Source organism: Myotis yumanensis, unplaced genomic scaffold (assembly GCF_028538775.1).
Source record: "Myotis yumanensis isolate MYYU_CA2020_CCGP unplaced genomic scaffold, mMyoYum1.0.hap1 SCAF_15, whole genome shotgun sequence".
NCBI classification, from domain to species: domain Eukaryota; kingdom Metazoa; phylum Chordata; class Mammalia; order Chiroptera; family Vespertilionidae; genus Myotis; species Myotis yumanensis.
In genome coordinates, this window is record NW_027223766.1 from 52,559,530 (window position 1) to 52,579,318 (window position 19,789).

The 19,789-nt window shown below is 60.2% G+C and overlaps 1 protein-coding gene across 3 annotated transcripts in view; it reads right to left on the bottom strand.

Moving 5' to 3' along the window:
- The window catches only part of TRAPPC9 (trafficking protein particle complex subunit 9), a 162,836-nt gene that overhangs the window by 19,715 nt on the left and 123,332 nt on the right, over positions 1-19,789 (bottom strand). For all 3 annotated transcript variants that reach the window (XM_070392421.1, XM_070392420.1, XM_070392422.1), the window contains one exon: positions 15,176-15,266. In XM_070392421.1, the coding sequence (XP_070248522.1) occupies positions 15,176-15,266 (91 nt within the window). The remainder of the gene's footprint in view (positions 1-15,175; positions 15,267-19,789) is intronic.

Here is a 19,789-nt window from a genome sequence, read left to right on the forward strand (position 1 = left end):
GAAAATCAATAGAGAAAAATCAATGAAACCCAGAGCTCAAGAGAATTAGTAAACCTCTGGCCACACTGATCAGAGACACAAAGAATCAATACGAGGAAAGAGCGGTGATGTCACCACAGGTCCTATAAATGGTGAAAAGAAAATGGAAATATTGTGGAAAAATTGATTCCAATAAATTTAACAGCTTAGATGAAATGGGAAGACTCCTTAAAAGACATACCAGCAAGTCTCACTAAGGAAGAGAGACTCCGAATAGTCTGTATCCATTAAAGAAACGGAGTTGTAGTCAACATCCTTCTCACAAAGGAAACTCTGGGCCCAGGTTCCCTCACCGGGGAGTCCCACCAAACACGTGGGAAAGAAGTGACCCCGATTCTACAGAGAAGCTTCCAGAAAATCACGTCCCCACTCATTTTGGCGTCATTATCCTGAGGCCTATGCTGAGGGTGGGTCACAACTCCAGACAAGCATTCCTCACAAACACAAAGGAAGATATTCTAACCAAACTTCTTTAGGAAACGGAATCCAACATCTACAAAACGGGTAATACATCGCTACCAACTGAAGTTTACCCCAGGAATGCAAAGGTGGCTCAGCATTTGAAAACCAGTCCATGTAGCTCACCATTTTAAGAAATTAAAAAATAAAAACAACACGTGATCATCTCAGTAGATGTAGGAAAAGCATCTGGCACGATGCCACCTTCACTCCCGATAAAAACGCTCAGCCAGCCAGGAAGAGACGAGAGCTCCCTTGGCGTGACCGCGGGCAGCTCTGCAACCTACAGACCTCACCTTTCACGTCAAAGCCCCGCTGCTGTCCTTCCCCGCAGGGCAGGTGGAACGAACGCCAGGTGGCACTGGGATGAACGAGGAAAATGCATCCCGACTGGAAAAACGGAAGACTCTTCATTCTCAGGTGAATGACGGCGCCTCAAGGCCTGCCAGCGGTGCGGGCGAGAACCCTGGCACTGCCTCTCTCCCAATAAGCGGGCGCAGAAGCTAGGGAATGCTCGGTAGGGAGAGGAGGACCCACTGTGGGCGCTCACCTCACTCCCGTGGGGTCCGGGGCACTCCTTTGCGGCCAACCATTCCCAGGCCCAACGGGTCCAGAGGGCACTGGACTGGGACCAGGCAGCCTAATTCCAACCCGGCCCCGGCCCCCCAGTCCCCTGGCCCTGTGAGCTTGTGCTGAGAGCCACGCAGTGACCACAGCCCCAGATGGGCCTGTCACCCAGATCACAGATGCGCGTGCCCCTCCCAGAGCCCGGCTGCAGCAGGGCAGCCCCTCCACAGACACCCTGCCCGCCCCTCCGCCCTCCTGCTCGCCTCACGCCCGGTGGCCCCATGGCTGGTGTGCACCAGAGGAGGGCAGGTGGTGGGTTAATTTAAAATGTAACTGGCTTTCTTTTCCCACAGGGAAAAGGAGTGGGAACGGGTTTCTAAAAATAGCCGGGCCTGTCAAAACCGTTCAGCATCAGGGCGAAGACGACTGCTGGGGGAGCAGGGAGTCCCCGCTCGGACCTTCCCACTGCCAACACCAGCGGGCTCGTGGTCGCGGGCAGTCCACAGTCCTGGGCCCAGACCGTCCCCAGGCGATGTGGTCCCCGCCGGGTAAAGCTCCGGGCCGCCTGGCCCTTGGGCACCTGCTTTACACAAACCATCCCTCCCTCCCTCCCTCCCTCCCGCCCAGACCGAGGCTCAGAGAAGGCGAGGGCCTCTCCCAGGCGGGAGGCTGAGCAGCCCAAACCCAGCCCATCGTGAGGACAGCAGCCACTGGTGCTGCCGCCTCCGTGCACCGGAGTCCCGGGACTTGTGAAAACGATGCCAGCCCCCTCCCGCAGGTCCCCGGCAGCCACCCACGTGCAGGGGCAGTGGCTGTGGCGCTCTGTCCTGGGCGGGGCCCCGCCTGGGCTCCATCCTCACCGCCTTTACCCAGGAAAGAACTTTCTTCCCAGAGAGGTGGGGGAGGAGTGGGGAGGAGACCAGGCAGTTTCACACACAGACCCTGAGAGGAAAGAGCTCAAGGCCCACAGCCCACGCTCCCCTGGCCCCACAAGAGGTCAGCCATCACGTGTCTGAGCAGATCAACCCACAAAGTGCCCCCTGCCTTCCCGCCCCCCACCCCCACCCCACACGCTGCAGGTCAGACCAGAGCGCCCTGGAAGTGAGTCAGAGCGAAGAGCCCCTGCTTTCTCTCCAAGGGCCCGCACACGGCCCGGTCCTCCCTGAGATGAGACACCTCCTGGGCACGACGACGCACACAAACCATGGGGTTACCAACAGTGACTGGGAGCCCGAGGAGGGGGCTGGGCGTGCGCGCTGCCCAGTCCACACCAGCACGCCATCCCTCGGCCTTCCCAGGCCCGCCTTCCCGCGCCTGCTTAGACTCGGCCTCATGCCCCCCAGGCTACGTCACCTCAGCCCAGCTGAGCCACACTGACACAGGAGGGCCGCACGCCTCGGTCAGCTCTGAGAGGGCCTGCACTTTGTGCTCGTCATCGCCAGTAACCTGGAAACAGGCCTGCTGGGCAGGGCTCTGGTGCCGTGGGCGGTAGGAGGTCAGAGACAGGGGCGGGAGGGAGTCAGGGTGAAGCCCCGCTCACCCAGCTGGCGGGGGCCAGTGGGGGTGGGGATGATGGCCCTGCAGCCCGGGCACCCAGACCTCCCTCTGCTGGCCATCCCTGCAGCCTCTGCCCTGTGTCTGCTCACGCATCTCCTGGGCTGGGATGGAAGGTACGCACACCTTTGACCCGACCCCCCAGGGAGGCAGGTGGACAGGGGAGAGGGACAAAGCTGAGAGCACACAGAGGTGGCCTCGCTGGTGAGCTCACGGCCAGCACACCCATGTCACCAACAGCCCCCAGGGGAGCACCTGACGTCGGCAATGTGGTCAGGGGCTCAGCTGGCCGCTCCACCCTCTCCCGGGCCGCCTCCCTGCAGGAGGCAGGGCCTTGGATGGGACCAGTCCCCTCGGTAATGGCTGCTTGAGGCCTGGCCCCCCGGGAACACGGGGCGTGTTGCTGCCCAGCGGCGACAGCAGGTGTTTACAGGGCATCTGTGGACAGCGCGCTGGGCAATCGCTGCATCGGGACACACGGCAAGGACACCGGGGACTGAATCTCTTACTAATTAGCGGCTGTCATGCCTGTGATTAGGCCCCAGCACAGCCCATTTTCCCCAGAGAAGTTTAGTCCTGTTTGAGCCAGGAACCCAAGGGCTCTGCTGGCTGACGCCCAAGAGCCCCGCTCCACTAATCAAATTCAGAGCCTGCCTCGCCGCCTCGGTGCCACCAGTGGTGACCTGAGGACCAGTGACACCAGCAGGGCTGCTCTGCCCTCCAGCGGGGAGCAGGGCGGGCGCACAGACCGGAGCCAGCGCTCGGGAGCCCTGGTCTCTGCCCCCGTGCAGGGTGCTGGGGGCTCCTGCAGGGCCGGGATGCGGAGAGGCAGCAGGTGGAGGGCAGGGCCTGTCCTGCCTGAGGGGCTCCAACCCGAGGACTGGCCTGTCTCCCAGCACATCTGCCAGGAGGCGGCAGGAACAGTGAGAACACGTGACTCCGCCTCCGGGACGCAGGCTCTGTGGCTCGTGTCGAGCCCTCGATGGCACCTCTTGCTCCACTGCGTGGCCCTGAGAGCACCGCCTGGCCCAGGGCCTCTGGACGCCGGGTGTGGGCCGGACTGGGCCTCCTTCCCTTCCCCGGACCCCTCTGAGGGCCCCTCCGCAAGACACAGCGATCTCAAACTCCGCCTGGAAGATGGAGGAGCGGCCATGGGACGCTGGGCCCCCCAGGACGAGCTGCCCCTGTCCATGATCCCAACAGCTTCCCCTGGGCCGCCCTCGGCTTCATCAGCTTCATTTCCAGGCAAGGCGGCTGGGAGGGTCTGTAATCACAGCCGCAGGCGGGTGGGGCGAGGAGGTGAAGTCATCAGTAAGTGGACACTTGGATGAGTACTTACAGCCATCAGTTAGCATCTGAAAGCATCCTTTTCAATTATCTCAGAATAATCCGCGCTACCCTGAACCCGCAGCTCACAATTAAAGTGCTGGGAGTGAGCGGGATCATCAGACCGCTGGGCCCAGCGCGACACCAGGTGGGAGGCAGACCTTTAGAACTGAGACCAGCCAAGCGCGAGCCAATTACCACCCCGAGATCGATCCTCCAAATGGCACGGGAGGGAGCGGGCCCCCATGTGCGGATGGTGCAAGGTCATTAGCCCGTGGTGACCAGTGACTAAGCCAACCCAACACGGGAGGCGGCAGGCGGCCGGGCTTCAACCCGACGCCCTCGGCACAAGTGGGAGATGGGCTCAGGGAGGGGCCGGCCCTGGACGCTCCCTGTCACGCAGCCCACGAGCAGAGCCCTGGGCATCGGGGTGCTCAGAGCCAGCTCTGCACTGGGGGGGTCCTGGTGGTCACTCAGATGCTGGGGCTCAGCCGTCCTGGGGGTGACCCACTCAGTCTCCTCGGGACACAGCTGAGAAGCAGCCCCCTCGCCCCCCCACCCCCGTCCTTGGAAGGCAGGAGGAGGGCCCCCCACGGAAGGTCGTGCAGAGGCCATGTCCTGCTGCGAGATGAGCCCCCCTCTCTGAAGGACTGGGCTTCCCCAGGAGGCTCTGGGGGCCTCAAAGCCACGGGTCTCCATGGGCGGGCTGGACTCTGAGCAGGTGACATGGAATCAGAAAGCTCAGCCAACGTGGAAAGGAACCAGCGTTGCTGAGGCCACAGCCCACGCCCACCGCCCCGCCCTTGGCCACAGGTGTGTCTCGTAACAGGGGTGGGGAGAGACAGAACTGGCATCCTGAGTCCCTTCTAAAACAGCAGTCACTGTGCCCGCCAGGTGCCCCACAAACGTCTCCTTAACATCCATGAACATCTACGACGAGACCTGGTGCACAGCACAGGGCCTGACACTTCACACTAGGCGACAGGTGCTGCAGGTGACAGTGCCGGGGGGACTAATGTACAGAGACCAAGGTGGCTGAGCAAAGCTGGGTGGCATGCACCCATCGGGTTCTGCACCAGTCCCTCTCTGCCTGAGGCCAGGGAACTCTGGTTGCAAGTGCACAGGCTGGTCACACTCTCGGAGGGGGACCCCTCCCCTGGCCGGGCCCCTGTGTGGGAATCCCCACCACCAGCAGGGGTATAGGGGCAGGCCCCGTGCGGCAGATGTCCGGGCAGGTGGGCGCAGAGTCTCCTTTCACCCGAGAGGATGGCACGGCTAAGGGAGTTTAAGCTCACCTACGGCCAGAGCCCGAGGACGGTGGAGGTAGGGGTGGGTCTCGCCTGACTTTATATTTCATGATTATTTGTTAACATGTTTCCTGAGATATACTTCACATGCCACACGATACATGCACTTAAGGTGCGCAACTCATTGGTTGTCAGTGACTTCCCAGTGTGCAGCCATCGCCACTATTTAATTCCAGAACCTCTCCATCCCCCACAGAACCCTGTCCATGGACAGCAGTGGGGTGAGGGGGGAGTGGAGGAGACATGGAGGGGATAGTGACGGCGTGGGGAGGGGGAGGAACAACAACCAAGAAACCCGTCCCCAAAGGCAGTCACCTCCCCGCCACCGCCCCCCCCACCCCCACCCCCCCCCACACACACACAACCACTAGTCTACTTCTGGTCTCAGATTCCCTCCTCTGGGGGTTTTCACACAACAGCCACAGGAGGTAACTCTCTGGGCCCCGCTCCTTTCACTTAGCAGGACACGTAAGCGTGCGCCCGCCCGCTCACCCGCCCTCGGCGTGTCAGCTCTTCACTCCTGCTTGTGCTGAGATCCACGCCCAGGTTCATGCACAGACCGCGTTCTGTTTACCTGCTGCTGCGTTCAGGGCCGCTCAGCTCCACGCGCGGCTCCCAGGGCTGGCGCCGCTGTGCGCATCTGTGCGCATCTGTGCGCAGGCTCCTGCGGGCCGTGTGCTTTCGTTTCTCCTCGCCTGGAAGGGAACCAGCCTGACTCTGAGCCCGATCCTTGTCCCCACGGAGGCTCTAAGCAAGGCCGTCTCCATGGCTGAGAGCCATCGCCAAGGACATGTCATGCCATGGCCCTTCTGAGGACAGGAGACGACGCCCCGACAGCTCACATCCCTGCCCACTCCAGGGCCCCCACACCGGGAGGAGCGCCCCTCGCACTGTGGGAAGGCGGTCCTGGATCTGAATACGGGAGTCTGCTCCTGTTGTGCCAGCAACACAGTGACTGAGTGGGCACAGGCGGCCGAGGGCAGCTGGGACGGGGTGAGGTGCTGCCCATGGCGGCAGGACTGTGCAGGGTGGGGACTGACCCAGCGCTGAGAAATGCTGGAGGTGCAGGCGTAAGGGGACAGGGTGAGGTGGATGTGCTGTCACTCAGGGCCGTGCTGCAGAGGGGCCCTGGGGTGCTGGCTGGGTGCACGAGGGGCCACCCGGCGGAGCTGCAGGACTGGGCAGCAGCTGGGCCTCAGACTTCCCAGATCTGAACCTCTGCCCCCATCCCTGTGGGATCAATTAACATTCCCAATAAAAATGGCAATTTGATTTCCACAGTAGCTTCTCAGGAAAAGGTCATTTCCTCCCCAGGAAATGGGGTGTCCTGGTTTGTGTTCAGCCAGGTGTTCTGGGGACAGGGCTGGGGACACATGCTCGTAGAGGATGCTGGGGAGCAGCTCGTTGGGGCCTCGAAAGCCAAGAGCTTCTGAGAGCAGCTGCAGCTCCAAGACACTGAGGTGGACTGAGCTCCAATGCCCAGTGTTTCCGGGGTCGCCCTCCCCCACACGTTCACAGACCTGGGTATTGACCTGCAGGCGCCAGCCTCGGGGAGACGCGAGCAGCGCACACCACCCGCCCTGCCCGCCCTCCTAGAGGAGGCGCGTGGAAATGGGACCTCAGTCCCTCCCACAAGAATGAGCCGAAAGCAGATTTTCCCCAGAACCTCCAGGCAAGAACTCCACCTGACAAAACACCTGCTTTCAGTCTGTGACGCCGGAGCAGAGGCCCTCTTGAAGCTTAAAGCTCCCTTCCCCTAACTGACTTCTCCTCCGCTTTCAAGATTCTGCTAACAGCAGGGGCCATCTTGGTTTCCTCAGCACTCCTGGTGGGCAAGGAGTGCTGGTGCCTCCCCATCCCAGCTCAGACCTCTCTCCTGGTGCCTCCCAGCCCAGCCCTGGCCTTCTCTCCCCACTTTGAGCCTCAGCCTAGAGCACTGGTCTTCACCTCCTTACCAGCTCCTCTGGCCTCCATACCCTACAGGTGAAGCAGAGCTGCTTTTCAGTTGCTTTAAATGGAGGACTGCATTTGAGTAATGAATTTTGAAAGCTACTGAGCTGAAGCAACCTGAAGGTCCCTCCCAGCTCCTCCGCTCCATGGCTCTGTGATCTTATCGCCATTGCTCCCCTGCAGCCAGTGGTACTGCTCCCTCCCTCCCTCCCCATCCCTCTCCCCCTCCCGCCCTCGCCCTCGCCCTCCCATCCAGTCATTTATCTATCTTACATCCACGGAACACCCTGACTAATAACCCCGGGGAGCTCAGTGGACAGCGCGGGAAAGGCCACGGTGCCGCTGTGAGCCGATGGCGCCCAGCTGGCAGCCGATAAGAGACGCTGGTGCCAAGTCTGCTTTCTTTAATTAAGGGGAAGATTGATAAGCGCTGTCGGAGTGAAATGAAGAGACTCCAAGCCTGGCTGGTTTGCTGAGATGTGAGAGGGGGCACTGGAGACTTTAAAAAGCAAGTTTCCCTAGAAAGCCCGCAGCGAGTGGCAGGAAGTACAGGCAGCGATGTCTGATGTTGAACAATGGAGCCCACCCGAGTCCCCGGCGGGGACCGGCCTCATCTCGCCAGCGGCTTGGACAAGCTGTATTTGCTGTTTGGATAAACGGGATTTTCACCAGGGCGGGCATGGACAGGTCTGCTGTAACCCTCCCCACACTGTCCCTGCTCACAGGGCACTTGGCGAGGACGGAGCACGCCAGGACCAGCCCCCAGGCCGTCTGCGCCCAGGCTGCTCCGTCTGCGCTGCCGGTCTAGGCATTGCAGCCACAGGCCCGCGACTCAGCTGGGTTGCCATTCTCGTCAAAAACAAGATAAATACAACTTTTGGCTGTTCTGGGCCGCCTGAGCCCAAAGAGAGACACACACACCAAGGCGCCTAGAAGGCTGGAGATGGGCTCGGCCGCCCTTCCTGGAGGACTGGGGCCGGGGGCAGGCCACGCTGCCGTCCAGGGCTTGGCAAACAGCACCAGATAAATATTTGCTGAGTGACCGATCGCACGAACGCTGATTATCGCTGAGGAGACGTGGTAGTCATGGCACCGGGCACCGGGCACGTGGATTCTTAGTGACTGACGTGACAACCTGACGTGACAACCCACGTGGCTCCCAGGAATGCCTGAGGGCCCGGAGCTGCGGGTGCTGCTGGCTGACTGGGGGCCCTGGGGCCCTTCTGTTGCAAGGCGGCCGGGTCCCAACACAAACATATGAGCCACTGTGAGCCCATAATGACCCTCGCTCTCAGTCCTGCCCACCAGAGCAGAGTGCGGAGACCAGGTTTGCATTCACGAAGGACAGCAAACCTGCCCTTCCAGGCATTATGACGTTAGGATCATTCTCGGTTACAGAGCAGAGCGCACCATCCTCAACTGGACAAGAGGGGGGACAACCTTCAGAAACACAGGGGACTCTGGAGAGGGAGCTGAGCACCGAGGGTTCCTGGGAGGTGGACAAACTGCCTTCCTCAGGTCCTGGCCACGCCCACATCTGAGTGCCCTCTTCCCAGCCCAGGAACGTGCTCTCCCACCCCCCCCTCCCACCCAGATGGTTCTGAGTCTGGGCTCCTCGTGGATCTGGCGGTACACGCTCCTGCCCCATGAGCACGGGGGTGCGCCACTTGCAATCTGGGGAAGGCCCCTGACCCCCAGCCCGCTGGTCTCAGCCTGGCCGGCCAGGGTTCCCCATGCTGGGCCCCCGTCGATACCATCCCAGTGGCAAGAACCGAGTGTGCAGCCAGTCCTCATGGGATCAAGAGCGGGAGGTGGCGAGATCAGAGCGCAGTCACTGGGAGGCGCCTCCCAACCTCACTCACTCCGGGAAGAGCAGGTGCCCCTGAGCCAGGGCGTCCTGCGGTCTCTTAGTGATGCCATCTGTCTGCCTCACAGAGAGACGGGGACAGGCACAGACCCAGGTCGCCCGAGGCTCTACATGCAGAGCAGAGCTCTCGGACGACAGGCGAGCAAGGGAGCAGGTGAGCAGCCCCAGCCCGGCGCCCGAGGGGCGGTTCAGCTCTGGGCTTCGGGAGGCGGGTTGCCCATGAGGCTGCAACTGCCTCCTTCCGGGTCTGCACTGGGATCAGGGGTCCAGCCTGGGTCAGGAGCAGGGGCAGAACTCGGCTTGATGGGCTCGCTCTGGGGACCCAGGGCAGAGCCTGGGGCGGGAATCCCTCAGGGACAGGTGCCCAATGGCAGAGCTGAGGGCGATGGAGGTGACTTTAAAGATAAAGCAAAGGGCTCCGTTTTGGTTTTGTTATTTCTCTTTGTAAATGACTATGTAAATGTTTAATATGTTTATATTACATGCATCACATATAATTATTGTAATCATAGATAATTATTACGTATACACATATGCATATCACAAGTGCATATAATTACCTAATAAATATGCCAATGTGAGCATTATTCGGGGGCTTGTTGATCATTTCATTTTGTGCTGTCTTATTCTCAGGGCAAACGGTCCTGCTACAGGGTCATCTGAATAAAACAATGCAAGCAGGGCAATGCACGCTTCAGCTCGTGCGTGATCCTGCGCGTTGGAGTAGAAAGTCACCCCTCCTACCAGCTGCCCAGCCCGCGCAGGGCTCTCCGGGCTCACTGAGCTCCGATCTGCAGGCTGAGCTGCTCCAGCCCTGAGCATGTTCTCCACTCCCTGCCTGCCCCCCTCCCCCGCCCCCACCAACTCTGGAACATCAAGGACTGAAGCCACCACACTGTCTCTGAGTCAGAATCAAAAGGGCGGCCCTGGGGGGGCGGGGGGGGGGGGGGGTGGGCCCACTGGCCTCTGCCCACCCTTGCAGCAGCCCAGCCCCAGATGAGCACTGGTTCCTCCCATTAGGCCATCAATCATCCATGCACGCGCTGCACAGTGTTCCAAGGCAAGCACATCAATTACACCACTAGTGGCTCAGTGCACAAATTCATGCACATTGAAAGGAAATTAATTAGAGGCAAGATTTGTGCAGTAATTACGTGTGATTGGCACCAGCGAGAGCTTTATATGTACCGCACATGTGGGAGTTAACGTTTATTTTTAAATCGCCAGTGCTCGTCATATGTAACGGTCGGTTGTTCATTTGGACCAACGGTTGGTCACTTAGCCTTTTATATATATAGGTTATCTGTCCGGGTCTCCGAGAGGCGGGGCTCTGCCTCCTCCACAAACATGCCGTGAGACTGTCAGGCCCACCTGGCTACCTTTGGAGCCAGGCCAGCTCCAAAGGCAAACCAATCAGTGAAAGAAACAGGTGGAGGATTCTGAGTGTGGGGCATGGAGCCACCGTGGGGCGAGCAGCTCAGTGTGCTCCCGTAGCGGGGATCAGACTCCTGCTCGGGGCGGGGGGCTGGCTCCCAGTTCCAGCATCTCGCCAGGTCCCTCCACTTCCTGGGCCTCAGATCCAACCACTTCCCAGAATGACTGCATCACCAACACTCAGGCCCACGTGGAGGTCCAACCAGGTCCTCAAACACGCAGCTTCCACTCCACTCCTGACCCAAATAAGGACCAGGCAGCAGGGGTCAGACCCTGTGTGCAGCCTGCAGGTCATTCTTGTGACCCAACCTCGCACCTGCCGTGAGCGCCGAGGGAAAGCCCCGCCTCCCCCGAGGTTGGCCGGTGCTTTGCAGTTGGTTGGTTTTCTCTGCCGCTGCTGTCAGGCGTTTATAGACGTGGCAACTCCATGGGTGGGGGATGCGTGGACCCCACTGGACCCCACTTCCAGGGGTCAGCTCTCCTTCCTGTCTGCACCCGCAGGTGCCTGAACTCAGGAGAGTGCGATGAACATTTGAGAAGCAACAGTGGTTTTGCCCCAACGAGAGCCAGCGAGCGAGGCGGAGACCCGGTCTGTCAAGGTCGGGCACACTGTGCGCACCAGCACCGCCTCCACACTCCGCCCCACACACTCACGTGGGCGCCACCCGCCCCCCCCGCCCCCCCGTCGGCTCGTCCCACCGTCTCCATCTGGAAGCCTTGCCCTGCTCTGCACGTTGAAATCCCGCCCCTGCTCTCAGCCTCACACGTGGCTGCCTCCAGGAATTCCCCTGGTCAGCGGTCCACCTGACAGGCACTTGAGCATCCCCACCTCGTCGCCGTCTGAGACGCCCACACCAAGCCCAGGGGCCTGGAGCTGATCCCAGGCGGGAGCAGAGGCACCTCAGGTCCCTTCATCCACCAGTGCCTGGCCCTGGCAATGCTCAGGAGGTGGCACTGACCTGAGCCCGGATGCCCCCACGTGGCTGTGCGACCCCATGGCTTTCTGGAGGCCGGCTCACGGCACACGCAGCTCCCCCGCTCCTCTGCCAGCTCCCGCCCACCTCGTTTCCATGTTTAGAAGCAGCCATCAGTGCTGCTCACTGTCCTAATGACCCACAGAGACACTTCGTCAGCGCGGCTTGCTGCTCTTATGAGCGCCCGGAATGTCTGCATGAAGCTCAGGCTCCACAAATAGAAGGGGCGTGTGGGTGACAGCCTGCCGCGGCTTCAGGAGGCAGGGACGTGAGTGCTTCCTTCGAGCCACGGCCACAGGTTCTGCACCCGAAAGGGTGACCCCCAGCGAGCGATGCTGCACCAGGCAGGGACAGTCCTGCCTGCAGCCTGTGCCCCTGCACACCCAGAGCGGGAGCGATGCCAGCGCTGCCCCACACAGCCAGCAAGCTGCAAGGGACAGAGACGAGCCTGGCCGGGGCCCAGGCCCCAGAGAACATGGGCGGCACGTGTGTGGGAAGAGCCCGGGCAGAGACGGGGAGCACGGTGGAGGGGCGAGAGGCCAGCAGGGGTAGGTGTGGCAGCCCGGAGGCCCCTTTGCTTTCTGGGCAATTCAGTTCTGAGGCCACTGCGGGGGTGACAGGGTGGGCAGGGAGGGTGTGGGGGCACCTGCCCAGTAGAGCCATCAGTGCGGGATGCCAGCACCTTGGAGAGGGGCTGAGATCCTGGAGGGGGGGAGGGCCGGTGGGGAGAGTGGTTGGCACCTGGGGGGACTGACACATCAGTGCCTGCCCTGCAGGCCATGAACGCCGTCTCAGCCGGACGGGAGCACAGCGAGGACCGGGACGCTCCTGTGGTGTCGGCTGGAGTTAGTGGTGGGTGTGCAGTAGCTGGTGGGTTCTGTCTAAAGGGACGGAAATCAAGGGCAGAGGAGTGTTCAGACCCAGGAGGGCAGACACGTAACTGAATGCGACAAGTGATTCTGCATGAGGCCGAGGGTTTTTAGGTGTAAAAGACACGGTTGGGACAACTGGTGCCACTTGGGTGGGTCCAAAGGTTAGCTGCTGGCACTGGTGCGACTCCCTGGCCTGACAGCTGTGTGTGGTTATGTAGGACACTGTCCTCAATGGTGGCGAAGACACAGGAGAAATTGGGGACGAAGGTGCATCAGGCCAGCTGCTTCCTCTAAACCGGTTCAGAAAGCAATCTCACTACTGCACTTGCAACTTTTCTGCAGTCTCTGCACAATAACACGGTTATTTCTGGGAGGAAAAAAAAAGGTGGATCCGTGCCTAACTCCTCAGACCTTAATACATCCAGACGAATAAAAGATCAAATGCTAAAACAACTCAGCCAGGAGAGTGCGAGGAGAAAATATGGGAGAATGTTAAAAATATATTTCTAGATGAGGGAAAGCAAATATGGTACAAAAACAGATTTTGCCCAGCCAGTGTGGCTCAGTGGTTGAGCATCGAACCATGAACCAGGAAGTCACGATTCGATTCCCAGTCAGGGCACATGCCCAGGTTGCAGGCTCGGTCCCCAGTAAGGGGCAAGCAGGAGGCAGCCGATCAATGATTCTCTCTCATCATTGATGTTTCTCTCTCTCTCCCTTTCTCTCTGAAATTAATAAAAATATATATATTTTTTAAAAAACCAGAAGATTTTTTTAAAGAGATTGCTAAATTTAAAGTAATTATCTTCCCACTTGACTCATTTTTGTAAGGACTGGCTGTGGACAGGACACTTGCTGCAACAATGTTTACGATGGAAAGACTGGAAACAACCGAAGGTGCAGAAGAGAGAAACTGCCTGCTCCCACGTGGGTTAGAGCACGTGCCTGCCCTCGCGCTCAGCTGCTTCCTCACAAGGCGCTGCGGGCGGCGGGCTCCAAGTCGATTCTCACCTCCGCTTCCGGGACACCCGCACGAGCTCCCTACGTGCACGCCAGGCTGTGGGGGGTGGCCGGTGACCGACCCGGGTCCCCCACCCACATCAGACTGGAAGTGTCCAAAATCAAGGATCAAGTGTGACTTATATTTGGTTCCCAGCACTTAGCATGGCACCTGGTGCAGAATGGATGGTCGATAGATAGCTCTTTGCTGAATGAATGGATAAACCCATCAATCAGAGAATCTACCAGCTCCATGTAACCTCAAGCAACATAAACCCCCGAGTCTGTTTCCTAATTCGTAAGAAAAGAGAATAACAGCGACGACCTCACAGACTTGTATGCGTTGCACAGGCTGCGTGGAGAATTTGGTCGCCGTGTCTTGCTCCCCAAAAGTGTAGGTGTGCCATTCTCCCTGAAGTAGGGCAGTGGGGTGCCACCACACAAGGCATCCGTGGTCACTGCCTCCTAAGCGGGCATTCCCTCATGCCGAGGAGTGCCACCCACACACACAGCTCGGGACCCAGCTCACGGGTGCCAGCTGCCCAGGGGCTATTTGGGGAACATGTACTGAAAATATCCTCTGCAAAATGCAGGTAACCCCTGATCTGTATTCACAGGATGGATGTCAATGAAAAAGAGTGCAGACCAATCCCTGATGCATCTGAGAAGCTGAGGAGCAGTGTTACCAGCTGCAGAAGGCAGTGGGAGGCCCAGCGGCGGGGCTTTCAAAGCAGAGTAAAAAGCAGAGTAAAAATCGCTTAGCCCATTAGTCTCCAGTACCTGGTATCTATGGAAACAACTGGAAACAGGCCTCAGAACCACCATCGGAGAGCATGCTGGCTCTGCGGTCCTCCCACCTGGAGGGGCAGCCTTCCGGGTGCAGGACAGAGGCAGGAGCGTCTAGGGAGCTCCCGTCATGGCGTGGGGCTGTCCTGCACCCCACAGCCCGGCCACCGCAGTCCTGTCCCGTCTGCCTTGCCTCCGGAGGCACTCACAGTCCCAGACCCCCTCCAGCAGCTCTGCTTGCCCCACTCCACAATGATTCCAGCGGCCCCGCCACCCAGGCCCACCTCCACCTCTGGGAGGATCGGGGCACATCTTCCTCCTCCATGAGGACCTGGTGCCCTCAGCATCCCCGGCCTAGAGAGGAGAAACAGGCTCAGAAGGCTGGGCCGCCGGCCCCGGATGCCACAACTGCCGATGCAGCAGAGCCAGGACGGAGCCTCACGGCTGCTGCGCCCTCTGTGCCCCGAGATGCCGGGCTCCTGTTCGTCCCTGAGCAGATCGCAGGATCAGCTGGGAAAGCCTCTTATGAGATGCTCTGCTCAGCCGAGGGCTATGGCTGCTATTAGAGGCACAGACGGCCGCCGTCCAGGGCACCAGACCCAGGGCCCGGCGCACGGTCCCAGGCCGGCCCCCAGTGGCTGAGCTCCAGGGGAGTCTAGGTGTTCACCAGACACACGCTCTTCCCCGCTGACCCCGAGGAAAGCTGCCAGCTCCTCGGGAGGGGACGGAGGGAAGGAGGTGACACTCCTGCTCCCCCACCTCCCCGGTCGCTTAGAGTCCACCCCCACCATAGCAGACACGCCCATCGGACAGGTGCCGCGAGGAGGGCGGGGACTCCGCAGCACCTGGAACCGAGAGGCACTGAGCGCACCTCACACCTGGGGTTTGGTCACAGGTCTGGCTGCGAGGACACTCAGGTGAGACACAGACACCAGCCTGGCAGCATGGTGAGTCCCCCCACGCCCCTAGGTTCCCATGGTGACCTCAGCTGAGGGTAGCCCCGCAGCGGGCGAGGGCGAGGCGCGGGCAGGGTGTACTCACCCCACTGCAGGGGGGCCAGCTGCAGGTGCTCCAGGGCCAGCTGGTTCAGGACGCCCTCCACGCTGGCCTCGCCCGTGCGCTTCAGCGAGGGGTAAGCCTCGGTCAAGGAAAACGCGGCTCCCGCTGGGCCCCGGGACGGGAGGGGTAGCACTAGAAGTCTCTGGACAGACTCCCAGACAGGAAACCGCCTGCAGATATGCAGACATGCCCTCCTCCAACCACCCGAGAGCCCTGAGCGTGCGGGACACAGGCCCCTCCTCTGACCGCAGACCCGGCGAAGGAAGCCACAGCCGGTGAGGAAGCCCAGGGCGGTCCTCGCTGGGGACGCAGAAATGGGACGTCTTCCTCAATAAACACCACCAGGTGCGTTTCCGACACGTGTGCATCCCCGCTGGCTTCCTGTGTGAGCTCTGCCTCGCGGTGTAATTACACGAGTGTGACAGATGGGCTCTCTGGTGTGAGCCGTCAGGGAGCGAGTATCGGCAGGTAGACTGGGACAGGGCTGAGGCTGAGAACCGGGGCGGTGTGGGGGCCCTGAGAAATGAAGCCCCTAATGGGCTCTGCTCGCCCTCCTCTTAGTGCCACGTGGTAGCTGAGCAGGGGGTGTGGAGACTGAATCCTGGCACCACCTCTGGTGAGCGGGGTGGGTCTGTTTCATCATCTGTAAAATGGGCTGAAGAGCAGCACGCCTTCTCAGGCTCATGGGGAGTGAGTGTAACCCACAGGCAGTGTGGGGAGTGCGAACCCCACTCTCATTCTCTCCTCCCCCCGTCTCCCCTCCTCTCAGGAACACGGCCATCATTTCTTTGGCCTCAGATGCCACAGGGACCGACTCCGCCACAGCAATCTATTCGTGTTTCTCCCAAAGATAACTCTCTCCCTAAGAAGAGCTTTCCAGGTGAAATGCTCTCCACCTCATTACACACGGGGCTGTGTGCCGAGCTGGCATTACCGCTGCACACTTGGCCCTGCACTGTGACTCATCTCAGAGCCTGGGACACTCTCGGAGGTGGCCGGGACGCAGCGCTAAGACTGGCCCCACCACCGCAGCTCGCAGGCCTGCCGGGGACACGTGTCATCAGCCAGCTCCATCTGTGGCTGTGTCCCTCCCCTTCTCAGGCCACCTCTCAGTGAGGACACCGTCTCAGTCGGGGGGTCACCGTGGCGGAGGCCCCGCAGGGGGACAAGCATCTGTGGGGACACAGCGCCCTCGGCTCTGTTGTCTTTAAAAAGCCAAAGCCTCTGTTCCTTACAAGGAGCCAGCCCAGCGGGAAGCCTGTCGGACGCTGGGGTCTGGGCGTCTGTGACCTCAGAGATGACCTGCACGGCCCCTGCCCTGGCCTAAGGCAGGACAGGCACAGGCAACACCATGGGCAGGGCAGGACCAGGGGCTCCGGGGCTCCACGCAGCTCTTTCCACCGCTGCTAGGAGCGCCCACAAAGCCCCCTCCGCCTCCACGCAGCCCACAGCCAGTGGCTGACTGACAGGGGAGGGTGTTCAGTTCCCACCGGCCTGCGGGGACTCCGGAGAAACAGCCATGCTGTCCTCAGGGAGCCTTCCAGGGGAGAGGCCGCGCCGGCCCCGCCCTGCTCCCCGCAGCCAGCCGGCCCTGTCCTGTACCGCTGGGGGGCCCAGTCGCCTGTCCACGTCCTTGTTTAAGGCTCTGCAACTCGGCATCTTAGCCCCTCTCACTACAGAAATCGCACCAGGCTTTCGAGGCGGGTTGAGCGCGGGGCCTGCAGAACGGAAGTGGCGCCCGCGAGCCGGGCCCCACTGAGGAGCTTGGCAGTGATTCGCTGGAGGAGCGAGTCAGAGTGGGAGCCGCTGCAAAGCTGCCAATGGCTCTGGGGCCTTGGGAACCGGGCCCGGAGCACACTTCTGTATTAATTTGCTTTCGGACGGGAGCCATGGAATTCTACAGCTGAGCTAATAAAGCTAATTACCTGCCTCCACACCCCTTTTTGGCCCCAGGAGCCACCCAAGCAGTGTTGTGTCTGGGCCTCAGCCACGCTGTCTCGTCCTGCTGCTTCCTCTGCCGCCGCTGCGGCCCAGGCGACAGTCCCAGCGCCTACAGCCGCTCCTCCTCCTTACATACACAGACCCTGGCACTTGGGGCCAGAGATCAATAACGGTGATAATGGCGATGATCCCTACCATCATTCCTACCAGCAGGACGTCTCTGCAGGGTCGCCACGCGAGGCCGTGCGTGCAGGACGCGTTTAACACACATCTGCTCCGCTTAATACTATTTTCACGTTAGACTTGAGAACGTGGAGGGTGGAAGGTAGGGACTGCCATTTCCATTTTAAAGAGTTTTTAATTCAGGCCCTTGCAGAGACTAAGGAGGCTGGCACCGCAAGAAGTGGGGGGATCAGGGCAGTCTGACCCTGGAGCCCCACCTGCAGACACAGGAAACCTGGACGCCAGGAAAGGTGGGGACCCCCCCACTCAGGGCCCACAGGTGCTGGGCCCACCTCTCCTCCAGCTCCCAGGACAGGCCTTGGGGACTCTCCGTGGTGCTGAAGAGCCTGCCTCCCCTTAAGCCAGTGGTTCTCAACCTTCCTAATGCCGCGACCCTTTAATACAGTTGCTCATGTTGTGGTGACCCCCAATTTCATTGTGACAAATTGAACATAATTAAAGCATAGTGATTAATCACAAAAACAATATGTAATTATATATGCGTTTTCCGATGGTCTTAGGCGACCCTTGTGAAAGGGTCGTTCGACCCCCAAAGGAGTTGCGACCCACAGGTTGAGAACCGCTGCCTTAAGCCCTTTCTGGTTGGGGATCTGGGACGCAGAAATTAAGTCTCCAACTAAGTCATAGGTCCTTGTCCCCCCGACCTGCTCCTGTCCCTTCGGAGGGCAGGGAAGGTGACCCTGTGCCAGGGGGACTGTGCCATCACTGTCATGCGACCCAGGCTTTGCAAGCCTTGGAGCCACACCCGTGTGTAACGATTGACAGCCCTGTGCTACTGAACCAGAGAGAGTTCCCAGCTCAGCGTCTGTCTAACAGGAACCACAGGGCCCCCAGCCTCGCCACTCCCTGCCGCAAAGGCATGGTTCAGTTACCAGGAGTCACTACAGGTCGTCACACCTCCTGCCGTCACAAACCCTCGGGGGAGTGAGCCAGGACACCCAGCGTCCAGCGCTGCTTCCCACTCGGGTGCCTGCCGCCGGTGCCCCCGCCTGGAGCCCCCTTCAGCCTGGCCTTTCTGGTGACCGCCCACCATCTCTGGAGCTCACCTCTACCTTATCTGGGACGCCCTCTCTGATGCACCCCCAGCCCTCCCTCCTCCCTACACTCCTGCTCGGGTGTGCATGCGCCCCCATGTGCCTGCCCTGCAGGGCCCGAATCCACACGGGGTGTTTACCGACACCCAGTCCGTGCGCTGTGGGGGTGCTGAGGATGAAAAGACCCACCAAGATGAGATCCCTCCTGCTTTAAGGAGCCCAGTCTACTTGATAGATCTTATCTCACTGGCCATCCATCACTATAATTACATTTAATTATTCATCAGTGTTTGTGCAGGGCCTTTTGTTCACAAACATTTGCACGCACACGTCTCAGTTAACCTACGTGTCTTTGGAATCGTGAATGCTCGCTCCAAATCTTTGAAACGCATAGCGAGATGCAGGGAAAACGCAGAAGGTTCAAACACCTTCGCTCCCATTGTCTGCTTGGCCATCAGCGGTGAAATATTGGGGGATGTGCTGTAATCAAAGGGCCATTTGAAGCCACTGAGGAGCATTTGAGATCCCATCCGCTTATGTGACTGAAGTTCACCAGGACCCCGTCGGGTACTTTAGAGAAAATGATGGTTCCATCAGCCCTTCCACTGGGGCCTGTGCTGCCCGGCGGGGGGCCGGACTCTCCCGAGCCCACCTCGCCTCACCCGGGGGAAGCAGCACCCTGCTCTCAGCGCCAGCTAAGACACATGGCTGTGAGCCCAGCGGAAAACCCTCACAGGTGCTCCTAGTGAGCGTCCTGGAGGGGGTGCTGGGCTGGGGGCCGCTCCTCAACATCCCCCAGGACAGCGCCGTCAGCGCCCACGCGCCCGCTCTGCAGGAACCACCAGTGCAGGGGCTCCGCCCAGCCCCACTTCAGCCCAAATAAATGAGCAGGTCATCACAAATAGAAGTTACGATGATGAAAAGGTGCTTAGGTGATTAGTGAGCCTCTTCCCCGACTGTCTCCAGTCTGAACCGGGAACTCTGGGAGCGTTCTCATCACGGCAGGGCTGCCAGCGGCTCGGCTCAGTGCCCTGGTGTCAGGGACCAGTGGACGGGGAGTGCCAGGCAGTGCACTGAGCTGCCAGGGGAGTTGCAGGGCGCGTTGCTGCAGGGCTTGTGGGCTGAGGACCTGGAGAGGCGAGCATGGGGCCAGGTGAGATGGAGGGAGCACCTCAGGGCAGGGGGGTGTACCAGGTGAAGGTGAGCCAGCAGGACCTGTCACTAACACGAGTATCCACACTGGCAAGAAGTCTGGGATCCAAGGCCGGCACCTGCCAGCCCAAGACCTTTCCTGGCCCTGAATCGGTGCTTCCGTCGGGGGCCTTGCAGGTGGTGAGAGGCAGAGAAAAATGCCCTCTCTCCCAGCCGTGGCATTTCT